Source organism: Hipposideros armiger, unplaced genomic scaffold (assembly GCF_001890085.2).
Source record: "Hipposideros armiger isolate ML-2016 unplaced genomic scaffold, ASM189008v1 scaffold_1102, whole genome shotgun sequence".
In the NCBI taxonomy this organism is placed as follows: Eukaryota; Metazoa; Chordata; class Mammalia; order Chiroptera; family Hipposideridae; genus Hipposideros; species Hipposideros armiger.
This window is the reverse complement of record NW_017732452.1, coordinates 20,564-33,676: the sequence shown is the minus strand read 5'-3', so window position 1 is coordinate 33,676 and position 13,113 is coordinate 20,564. Positions and strand designations below refer to the sequence as shown.

At 32.6% G+C, this 13,113-nt stretch overlaps 1 protein-coding gene across 1 annotated transcript in view; it reads right to left on the bottom strand.

The window, feature by feature from the left end:
- The window catches only part of LOC109376336 (liprin-alpha-2), a 138,378-nt gene that overhangs the window by 108,120 nt on the left and 17,145 nt on the right, over nucleotides 1–13,113 (bottom strand). Inside the window, exons 4-8 of the mRNA XM_019632233.1 lie at nucleotides 12,989–13,059; nucleotides 10,655–10,790; nucleotides 8,705–8,925; nucleotides 3,776–4,013; nucleotides 101–130 (exon numbers count right to left, since the gene is read on the bottom strand). Coding sequence (XP_019487778.1) covers nucleotides 101–130; nucleotides 3,776–4,013; nucleotides 8,705–8,925; nucleotides 10,655–10,790; nucleotides 12,989–13,059 — 696 coding nt within the window. The remainder of the gene's footprint in view (nucleotides 1–100; nucleotides 131–3,775; nucleotides 4,014–8,704; nucleotides 8,926–10,654; nucleotides 10,791–12,988; nucleotides 13,060–13,113) is intronic.

Sequence of the window (13,113 nt, the reverse complement as noted above, 5' to 3'; positions counted from 1 at the left end):
ATGTTAATAAAATACTTCAATTAGAGGACATATAATTTTAAAACTTCCATAGAAAAAAGCAATATTCAACTAGTAGTCATATAAAAGTTATTTACAGTACCTTTCTCCGATGCTTCCTTAGATCACTTGGCTGGAATTGGCAGTCATAAAAGCAACAGAAAACAGAACTAGTGAATGATTACCATTTGACCATGTTACAATTTTAAATAGTAGCTATGACTTGGCTATCTCTTTTTTTTCTCTTCCTTTTTTTTCCAAATAAGTATGTTTATAATTGTTTGTTAATCAGTATAAAAGCACTCCTCCTGGGAGTGGCTTTAGAGGGGCAACTTACTAGATGGCATTGGGTGGGGGCATGTTTCCATGATGGAGCCAGGTGTATATACGTAAGATATGAGACATGGACCCTAGGGAATATAATGCACATATAGACTGAGCTAGCCAGAAATAAATACGGGACTCTCTCCTCCTAAGAAAATACAGATGGGAATGAAAAAGATTATGCATAAATGAAGATTCAGTGCATGTATCTGGAGTTGGCAAACACTCCCTTTGCCCCATCAATGCAGAGGCTTGGGCCTGCTTTGGGCAGGCTGGTGTTCTTGAGGGATCTCAGGCTCCCTGGATTTTAACAAGTCCCCCATTCTCAAATGCCAAAAGCTCCAACCTCAGTATAACGTGTTTCCTCGCCCAGCTGTTTCCTTGTCAATGCTCTTTTACAGAATTTTTAAAAAGTTAATTCTTTATGATTCCATATGAACATTATTCACTTAATATCTCTGTTACTTTTTCTTACATAATTAAAATAATTTTTGTTAAAACTATTCCATTACACTTTACATTTTTGTTGTTATTGGAAAATGGGTTGATTTACTGCATCCCTTATTCTGACTAGATATTGCCAGCATGTTATTTATGCTAATGGATTTGTGGTGAGGTAAAAGTAATTACTAGTAAAAATGAATACAACAAAAACAAATAACAATGTTTGCAAAACATATAAAGCTATACCATCCAAACTAACACAATATCTTTTCAATCTCTATTTTTAGTCCCTAAAATTTCTAAATTCCTTTGAATGTTCAAACATGCATTTTGTCCAACAAAATTATTTTTCCTCCAATATTTTCTACAAGTAAAAGAAAATCTACCTGTGTTTCACTATAACAATAGTGAATTTGATGACAAAGTTTTATTAAGTGATAAGGACTTCTTGCATTTCATTTCTTGTTTTTCTGAGTCAGATATTGAACATTTTAAATACTTTTTAACCCTCAGGAAATGCCCTGAGTATTTTTCAAGTGTGTAATAATGTTCATTTACCACTGATTTATTTATGACTAACTGCTTAAGCAAATGCATGAAAATACTGGCATCTTTTGCGCACACCACACACACACACACACACACACACACACAAATATCACATCTAAATATTATAAATATATTATTTTAGTAATATAAAAATAACACTGTCAAGGATTATAATTCTATTATTTATGAAAATACTTAAAAGGGAAAATATTATGTTTTAAAAATGTAAGGAAATAATATTGGATTGTCGGAAAAGTCATGACACATTTTTGCAATGAAAAACATAGAAAAAATACGTCATGACTTTTCCGACAACCCAATAGTATTACAGAAATATCCAGTTTCCTTGCCTTGAATGTTGACTAAATTATGCTCTGTGGACCAAGATTTTTATTTAGCTTTAGCAATAAGTAGGTAATCAATATATGTAGCATATATTACATACACAGAAACTAAGCTAGAGACAGTACTCATTTTAGTTAATAAAATCAGATGGATGGCTTCCAGACTTCTAAAATAAGCAGGTCATAATGTAGCTCAATATGCATTAGCACATCTTAGTACATTGGCTAAAAGTTTATGTGTTTTTTCTGATTGGTATTGTTTGTATTTTTTTAAAAATATGTTTAATATCAACCTCTGGAAATTAGCACAGACTAGAGGACTCAATGGCTTAAGGAGGTAAATGTTTCCTGTTTTTCTTTTTTTCATTCCACCATTTCTCTTTTATTGACTTTACTGAATTGAAGTCCCATAACTATAGAGTTTGAATATGGGAAACATCGCCTCACTTTGTAAATAGTTTTCTGTTTCAATTCTAAATTGAAAAATCAAAGGAAAAGATACCTAACCATATATACATACAGAAATTTTGTGAAGATAAAATAAAAATTTTAAAAATGAATTGTTCATAAGGCAGTTTTCCTCTAGGGATGAGAGTACCATATCTATATTTATATAAATATATTGATATATACATATATATAGATATATAGATACACACAGATATACAGATATATATATATATATTCTAATGAAAATAATTTTTATAATTGTTTAACCATATCACAAATTTTTGCAACATATGTATTTAAAGGTGTCATTTAGAAAATGAATTAAACTTCTTTGTTGAGGTATTACACACACACACACACACACACACACACTCACACACACACACATACACTCACAGGCATTGTGCCTTTTTCTAGAAGCTTCACAACCTTCTGAGCAGAAACGCAATGCACACTTCATATTTTTCTGTAGTATCATTAATTTCTCCTCCATTGTTATGTTCATGTTAGATTTAACTGTGTATGATCTATTATTTTTACCTATTGTATTTTAATTAATTTCTATCCCAAACTGCTCATTTTTAATTAAAATTTTATTGTGTTAATAATATAGTTTTAATATGCATTACAAAACAGAATTTTACCTCTGTAAATAGTCCAGAGTATTTAAATCTTCATTATTGTTAATTTAACATATTCACAGAAAAAAAAGACTACAGTACATGCTTTTGAGTTAGCAAATTTGAAGAAAAATATAGCTCTAGTTACTAGCTGTTTTGAATATGGGCAATTCACTCCTACCTTCAAAGCCTCTGTTACCTCCACCTTCTATTGAGGTAATACCCTCAGAATTTCAAATGTTATCATGAGAATTAAATGACTAAACATCATTTTAGTCATAAACATGACTAATATTCAGTAGTCACTATAATCATATTTTCCAGAGGTTGTCCTATATTATTTATTGCAAAGGACACTTTGATTTTCTCTCAGTTATGTTCAGGGACTTCCCAATTCAAGCTTCCAACATTTAATCCCAAATATAAAGACAAATGAATAAATAATTAAACAATAAAGAAGAATAAAAACGTTGACATGAAATTCTAAAACAAATTTGAGACATTGCTGCTATTGCTTTTGATGGCTCTTCTTATTAAAAATATATTATGTATAGTATAAAATTATAACATCCTATGTTGGTATACTGAAGCAATTATTGGGTTGTCGGAAAAGTCATGATGCATTTTTGCAACGAAAAACAGGAAAAGTATGCCATGACTTTTCCGACAATCCAATACAAAAACTAATTTTTATTATTTATTGTGTTTAAAAAAACCTGTCCCAATTTACTCATCAAAATGTCATCAATAAAAATGTACTTAATGGTTTTATGTCACTCAGATTTCTAATGTAATATTTAGATTCCTAGTTTTCATTTACTTATTATATGACCTTGGGAAAGTTACACCTACGCAGGCTACCTGTCCTCATCTCATAATGGGATTAATAACTGAATTTACCATATAGGGTGGTTGTAAAAAAAAAAAAAGAAAAAGATAAAGAAACAATAAAACACACAGCAAGCCCTAGACTAAACAGCCAATCAGCAATAGCAACGTATCATCAATACTATAAGGGGCAAAGGTCCTCTGGACACATCGGCATACCAGTGTCATGACTCCCATCCGATCCATTTCCCTGGCAGGACTTCGAGGGGTGAGCTTTGGCGTCGAGTGTCCACTGGGGGGAGATGAGCTGGCCAGCGAAGAAGCTGTCACTGAGGCAGTGATGGAGGTACCTGGGTGGACCCTTGCCAAATTCAAGCCTTCCAGGCTCACACTAGCTACTCTATTCTCAATTTCTTCAGCGCGTAACTCTGTAGATTCTTTTTCTTCCTGAATTAGCCTGAAGGATACAGTTTAATTTTGACCCATTAGGTGCTGCTATATTGGCAATTGGAAATCATGTAACAAGTCAATAAAACTACTCTGTGAACATTTTATATCAAATTTAATGTTTTCATCTTTTTTTTTTCTCTAGAAAATATAACTTTCAGTAAATTCCAGGGACTTCCTGGCTGAAGTTTGGTAAATTTTTCTTCCCAAGGGATATATAATTCCTCCCCACTTGCAGAGGGTAACTCTTTCTTATAGTACCACTTGCCAGAATTTTTTTTAAACCTTGCCTGCCTAGTTAATTTCTGCCACTAATTCTATCTAAGCTTATATTTGAACTCAGGTCCTGATAAACGAGACTTTTGGAACCTCAGATTCAAACAGTTACTGAATCTTACCTCTGATCCATAAAGAAGCATAACTGTTCAATTCCTCAGTAAATGGTCACAATTATCATTTGACCAAATAAAACCCTGAGTCTTTTTTAACATTAATACCTATTTCGCTAAGTTGCCTTTAAATAAGCACTGGGCAATTTAATAATGTGGAGATGATAGGTAGAAAGATAGGTAGGTAGGTAGGTAGATAGATAGATAGATAATAAAAAAATTAAACTGTTGCTATAAATGACCTTGACAAGACAAAACACTATTACCCTTTTTCTTTAAATAGGGACAAACTTCAAGAATGTGTATAAGTTAGTTACACAAAGACACAAAGAATAAAGAGTTTTAGCTGGGTTGCATAAAATTCCTATTTAAGTTGAATCTATACATATTTTATGTATTATGTATTACACATAATGAAACTGTGCACCAGTATCGTTTGCTTAAAAAGGGGAACAGAAACCTCTCCCAACATATTTTCCTCCTAAGTACAAACAGCTTATTGTGATCGTCTATGACATACAGTCCTTAACTTCAAGGTTATCATTACTGCAAAGTTTTCTTTTTCCATATTTACATAGGAAGACACTTTAGCAGCTTCTTGCAAAACTAAACATACTCTTAGCATATGATCCATGAATCATGTTCCTTCATATTTACCCACAGGAGTTGAAAACTTACATCCATTCAAAAATCTGTACATGGATGTTCATGACAGCTTTATTTAAAACTGCCCAAACTTGGAAGCAACCAAAAATGCCCTTCAGTAGGTAAATGGATAAACTGAGGTACATCCACACGCTGAATTATTATTCAGCACTAAAAATAAATGGACTTTTAAGCCATGAAAAGACATGAGGGAACAATAAATGCATATGACTAAATAAAAGAAGCCAATCTGAAAAGGCTACATACTGTATGATTCCAACTATACGACACTTTAGAAAAGACAGAAATATGGAGACAGTAAAAAGATCAGTGGTTGGCAGGGGTTGGAATGGGAAGAGGGGTTATTAGGCAGAGCACAGTGGGTTTTTAGGGCAGTAAAAATACTCTGTATGATGGATACATGTCATTATACATTTTCCCAAACACATAGAATGTATAATACAATACCAAGAGTAAACCATAATGTAAACTATGGGCTTTGGGTGATTGTGATCCATCATTCTAGGTTCATCAGTTGTAATAAAATTGCTGCTGTGGTGGAGGACGTGGCTAATGGGGGAAGCTATGCATGTGTGGGGTCAGGGGGTTTATGGGAAAATCTCTTTATCTTCCCCTCAATTAAATGTGCTATAAATACTAAACTGCTCTAAAAAATTAAAGTCAATAAAAAATAGTAATAGGAACATTTCATCTTAATTATATATTTTTTACTTACAAATAGTATGTGAATTCTATTACTTTGATGTTTACTTTCATGGGTACATTTTAACTTCAGCCAAATATCAGAATCCCAAAGGAAGGCTTTATCAAGTAACAGAGTAACATCATTAATGTGCTTTAAACACATAAACACATTCCAGTGGAAAAATTGCCTCCTCTTCAAAAAAAAAAGAAGAAGAAAGAATTTTGTACTTTTAAAATTATTGGTGGAAAGTGACTCCTTCAGAAAAATGTGGTGAGAGGCAATGTGGTTCTGCTGTACAAAAAACGAGTAGTTATTAACTCTAGTATTCTATCAATTGTAAAAGAGAGTCAAAACTAGAGCAACAGTTGAGTAAAAGGTAAATAAAAGTTTAATCAAACAGGAAATTTAACGCTACCTAGAAGTTCAGTTTATTTGGAAAAAAATAAATGATACTCCATTGATCTTTTGAATTCTGATGTAGATATGGAAAGCAAAGAAAATACAGTAAAATCTTGGATTGCGAGTAACTTGGTTTGCGAGTATTCCGCAAGACAAGCAAACATTTCTAATACATTTTAACTTGTTCAATGAGCGATGTCTTGCAATATGAGTAGTTTGTTTCTGGAACGAATTATGCTCACAAACCAAGGTATTACTATAACAACATAGTAGAATGCCCGGTGAGTTGGGGAGAGATTCCTACAGGAATCATACAGAAAGCTGAGAGGATAAATTAAACTTCAAAAGTAAAGCAGGCAGATATAGCTAACTACAGATGAACAGATTAATGAATGTTGCAGTGGCAAAAGAGTTTGAAGTAATTTGATCTTTCCCTTTAAGAGAATTAGTGAACTGAGAAGCCAGAAGAGAGAATTTTTTAAAAAATTATTTTGTAAAATTATTAATTGGTGAAAGAAGAAAAATCTTAACCAGAGAAACATTCTGGTTATTGTTAGCATATTACCATGGTTTATATCAAGGTGCTAATTTCTTTTAAATGTTGCTATGTACTAAAATTTTATGTATTTCTTACAATCAGCAACTGCATTAATCTACATTAAGAGGGGCAGTGATGTAATATATTGAAGGGCAACAGTTTGAATTCATTATTTGGGTATCAATTTAGTCTATGCCAAGATTGTTCCTGTGAATTACTATCCTAATATAACTAAGCTAAGAGTCTTTGGAGGAACATAGGTTGTTCTTCAGGGTGCGTATATGTATTTTTGGTGAAAACAAACTTCACAAGGTTGTGTACTTGATTTCTAATCTATTTAGTAAGCTCAACCATTAGCTGCACAGTGTATGAAACTGTTACTCAGTTGGAATTCCCCTTTTATATTCTTCTTTCTATTTATAGTAATCAAGTATTTATGAAGCACTTTCTATTTATCAAGCAAAGTGCTCCCTCTGGAAATAAAACAGTGAGCAAAACCAGATATGTTTTTTGTTCTTATGTAATTTACAATCTAGTGAAGATAAAGAACTGAAGAGCAGAAGTGATGCTGGAGCCGTTCATGGTAAGTAAGAATAAAGTGGGTGAAGTGTTAGAGCAGAACACTGTGGACTGCAGAGAATGTTCCAGAAGAAAGGAACAGCAACAACAAAGGAGGTAGCATGGGACATTCAAAGAAGTGGAAGTCATGTATAATAGAACATGGAGTTAGACAGGTGAATGGTAAGACAATGTTGAGGTGGGTAGGGCATTGCAGACCACCTGAAGGGCTTTGATCTTTTTTTTAATGAGAAACTAAAGCACTGGAAAAAGCAAAAGTACATAAGCACATTTGGATTTTAAAGAGTCTGCTCTGGCTATAGTGTTAGTTTGGATTAGACTGGGAACCCAAACACTACAAAGAAACCAGAAAGAAACTGTTACTGTCATCCAGAAGAGAAACTATTATAATGTGTAATATGGTGGACAATTGAGATCTAGGTAGATGTGAATCAAAATAGGAGGTCAACAAATTTAACTAGAGCCAGAAAGAAGACATAAAGGCATTGTTCAAAATAGTAAAAACTGTTCATCAGTTGAAAAAAGAATAGTTTTCTGATGTGTGAAAGAAAATAAATCCACCTGACACAATAGAGTTCTTTCTTCACAGGGGTAAGTCAAATTAATGACTGAAAAAGAAAGAGAGTAAAAAAGATCAAATATATGGTGATGGAAGGAGAACTGATTCTGAATGGTGAACACACAATGTGATATATAGATGATGTATTACAGTATTGTACACCTGAAACCTATGTAACTTTTCTAACAATTCTCACACCAATAAACTTTAACTAAAAAAAAAGACTGTGGATGTTATTGGGATTCAAGAAAGTACATAAGTTAAAATTTAAGTTATCTTAGTGACAACATTTATCAATATTTGAAATGTTAATTTGTATAATTTCAATTCTGTAATATTATCTACTTTTTTGAAATCATCTATTATCCAGATACTTTGTGGTCATACTAAATTTTTTTATATCTACTTCAAAATAATTCAGTCATAGTTCATTTCACTCCAATGTCTAAATACTTTTAAAGAGATAGCTATACATTAATTTGGGTGCTCTTTCATACCTTTACTGCAGCATCAAATGTGCCTTAAGAATGTATCTCATGGGTCTCATCACCACAGATATCATTTAAATTGTAAATTTTAATTTAAAATGTGCTTCAATGCTCATTGAAGATTTTGTCTTTACCTCATTGTTTTATATTGCCCTCATATCATTAATCTGTATATTTCATGTATGTTCCTTACAAAGGCTGTGCTAATTGTATATAGGGCATATACAGACATCCTGGGGATCTAGTGAAATCACACATTCTTATTCAGTAGGGTGAGGTTTGAAATTCTGCAGTTCTAACAACCTCCCAGGTGATGCCAATGTTTCTGATCTGATGATCACATTTTTAGTATCAAGGTCTACTAATCTGTTGACACCATCAGTAATAGGTGAGCTCACCGGATTTCTTTGTTGATGGCATCCAATTGTTCCTGAAGCATCATGGCTAGAGTCTGGGCATCAGAATGGCCACTCGGAGAGAGAAGATCCATTGAGCTAAAAATTGTTTCTCTGTCATCATCATCAATATCAGACATTTCTGTGTCACTTTCAAAATGGTGGCTGCTTAGTACTCCAATTTGTTGAGTTCTATTCCACTCATGATCCCCAAGAGATTTTACCTGAATAGTAAATGAACAATTACAGTATTCATCACATTGCTCATTTTCAAAGCAATATTCTGAAAAACAACAAAAAAGCACACATGCTTTCATAGCTTACTTGGCAAAAGCAGAATTGATTATTAAAATTTTAATGTATTAGTTGAATAAAATAGTTCCTTGGCATTTTTAAATAATGGGAGGTAGTCTCAGCATAAATATCAAGATTTTAATAGAAATCAAGGTGATAAACATCTGCATGGTTTCTAGTTCAACCTCAAATCAAGGTAACAATTATTTAAAGAATTTATTCTTGTTTCCAAATTAATGGTTTCCATTGACTTGTACTCAAGAATTCCCATTTCTTGTACTAATTATAATTAGCCTTATCTACACTTTCTTATTAGAGACTGGAATTACAAATATTATCTATCTTATGTCATTTACATAGTTTCTAACAAATTATTATTACAAAATTTGCAAAGTTATTTAATTTCATCTCTACTGCTCTGGTCACTTAAACACTTCATTGATTTTTTTAATCTCAAGACATAATAATTTACCTGGCTATGATTTTTAATTGATATAAATCATCATGTGAGTGAAAATCTTAAGTAACAAACAGACCAGTGTTTTTCAAGCTGTAATCTGAAAGTATGAGAAGTTTGTGAGGTCCCAGAGTTTTCCACTTTTTAAAAAATTGCTTTTCATTTTTTTGATGATGTAAAATAATTTTGGAGGGAACCACATGATATTGTCTTGAGTGTTTATTTAAGATTTGAGGACCTGAATTAGCATTTGTGCTACAAATTGTTTTGGTACTAAGAGTATTAATTTATCTGTCACATAAAAATGAGAAAATAACTAATATAAACTTAATTTATTCTTCATTTGTTCATTTATTTGTTTTTCCATTCAAAAGATATTGAATGCCTACTGTGAGAAATTAATTCATACATGACACATAGGTAGGTGCCATTTAAAAACCACAGGGTGTTAAGAGCCTGTGTGCAAATAAAAACAAGTAGGTTATGTAGTATTTTGAACATGTAAAAGTGATTGGAGAAAACAAAGTATACTTAGGCCACAAAAGAACTATATTACTTCCTTATAAAATGAAACTATAAACATACTTATTCAACATGTATAGCATACAAATTTTAAGTTATTGAGTGAATGAAAGGCTGGCACTGTAGTTGATTATGAATAGTTCTCTACAAACACTTCAACAGCCTATGCACATTTTCCTCAAAGTGTTTTTAAAATAGTAATTATAATTAATTTTGAATATTTAATAATATTTAATTAATTTCATTAATAAAATGAATGTCATTGCTTACGTGCCCAAGCAAACCAAAAATCCATTTGTTGGGCAGTAGAGAATAATGGGTGAAAGCACGGAATTGGAAAGCAAACAAACACAGGCTCATGTTTTTTATTTTATTTTTTGGCTGTGTTTATTAAACACTTAAAATGTCTGAGTTTCACTATTTTTATACCTGAAATTGATATCAAAATAGTGCCCATTTCATAAAGTAATGCAGATAAATACATGGGAAATGCTTAGTTTAACTTCTGGCACATAGTAGGGCTTTTATGTTAGTTATAGTTTTTAAAATGAGTCCTATGTCACATTTGAAACTAATAAAAATGCTAGTATGTACTTGAATTCTCTCAGTATTAAAATTCTATCCCAAACGGAATAGTGTATTTACTTAAAACCATCAGAGACTGGAATAGAAATTTTAACCTTTGGCTCATCTCTTCGCACACCCATGCGGCCTCTCCTTGGTCTTCTTATTACTTTAGTTGTTCTATAGTCAGGCTGGCTGTCCACTAGGGATCCAACTGAATACCGCAACTCTGCTGAGGTATCTAGATGAGTCCTGGAAAAAAGAAAAAATAGGAAATATACCCGATCTTTAAAATTAACCTTCCAGCAAATCACTATCCACTGCTTAATTGGCAGTAAAGCATAAACCCTTGAGGAGTTAAATTTCAAGATATAAAATGGATGGGTTGCCATGACTCTTTGAGGTCTCTTCAGAGGCTTGCTACAGAAGTTCCATTCTAAGGTTCATTCCCGAAGGTTGAGTTCACTTTCTCTTTTTAGAATATAAAAAGCCTTTCTGTTCACTAATTATCATTTTCAAATGCAGTAGTGCAATAAAATATGTTAAGATTGATAACCAAGATCCACTGGCTTAAATTCTGGCAATTCCATTTAGTTTGAGCTGTTTAGTGGATATCCCAATAAATGCTATTTGTGCCTGTATTTGTTTTAAACATCCCTCATTAATCCAACAGTGTAAATTTTGGGGGTCCCTGAATTTTCTGCTTTTCAACGATACATTTTTTAATTTAGGAAATCAACAAAATGCTTAAAATCAGATTAACTCAAGGTTAATAATGTTATTTTTTAATAAAATAGGATATACCACCAAAACAATTTTTGAGCTTTTAATAAGATATTGATCTAAAAAGATAATGAAAAATCTTTTGATAAGCACATTTGATTTTGAAATCTGCTTAGAGACAAAAGAGGTGGAACATTTCAATTGGAAAACATCATCACACTGGTTTTCAATAAGCATGATGATAAAGAACACTGTAATTAGACATTTATATAACTTACAAAATGATCACCCCAATAAGTGTAATACTCATCTGACACCATACATAATTATTACAATATTATTGACTATATTCCCCATGCTGTACTTTACATCCCCGTCTTTATAACTGGCAATTTGTACTTCTTCATCCCTTCCCCTTTTTCACCCATTCCCCCCACAACTCCACTCCCACCTGGCAACCATCAAAATGTTTTCTGTATCTATGAATTTGGTTCTGTTTTTTTCCATTAATTTTGTTTTTTAGATTCCACATATAAGTTACATCATATGATATTTTTCTTTCTCTGTCTCACTTGTTTCATTTAGCATAACACCCTCTAGGTCCATCCATATTGTCATAAATGACAAGATTTCATTAGTTTTTATGGCTGAGAGATACTCCATTGTGTATACGAAGTCGGACACTTAAATTCGTGAACTTTTGTGTAAGTGCATGGTGGAAAGTTCGTGACCTTAATAGTAAGGTCTTAGTATATGCACTACATCTTCATTATCCATTCATCCATTCATGGCACTTATTATTGCTAGCCATATCTTGGCTATTGTAAATATGCTGCAATGAACATGGGGGTGCATATGTCTTTTCGAATTAGTATTTTGGATTTCTTTGGATAAGTATCCAAAAGTGGGATTGCTGGGTCATATGGTAGTTCTATTTCAATTTTTTTGAGGAACTAACATGCTGTAAAAAGAAAATCCTTGTGCACTGTTGGTGGGACTGTAAATTGGGACAGTCACTACGGAGGTTCCTCAAAAGCTGTATTCTCTTTAACTTGGGCCCAGCCTGCTGATCTACTATGATCTATTTTTGCAAGAAACGTTACTAAATATTTGGCAAGATTAAAAGAGGTTACGAGAGGTCTGAGTGTTTGCAACAGTAGAAGACACTGACCTAACTGATACAAGTTCTTGTTTTGCCAAATAGGACGTTAAAGCAAATGAACTAAGGATTCATCCCCCAAATAGATGACAGCTATTCTTTTTATAGCAGTGAACTTGAGACTTAGTCTCAACAAAACACAAAATGGTTTTATTGTGAATTAATCATATATAAAAACTAATCAACAAGGCCATGTTCATAAATGGTACAAATCTCAGTCTTCATCTATTTGGCAGAGAGTATAAGTTTTATGAAGACAAATACATTTTAGTCAACATTATATGCTAATGGAGGTATTATTAGCATGTAGCAAGCACTTAACAATCTAGCTCAGAACATTCTAGGTACCTTTTGTCTGGCTGCTTAGGATAATGTGTCTTTGGGCATTAGAATGAAGTATCTAAAAGTATAACTCATCATCCTAGAAGTATTTTTTTGTTTGTTTTCTTCTCTCAACTCCAGGACATTTATAAAAACATGAAACAAAACACAGGTTTGGTTCCATTGATAACCTGCTTAAAACTCGTCAATGTCCTTACCAGGTCCGTCACAATTGGGCCCTTCTCACTTTGCAGTTTCACTTCCAGTTACTCGCAGTCTTACCCTCTCCATCTCCCTGTACTGACATTCTTTCAATTCCTTCAATAACTCACATTTTCTTTCACTTCTGACCCTTTGAAAACAGTATCTTGT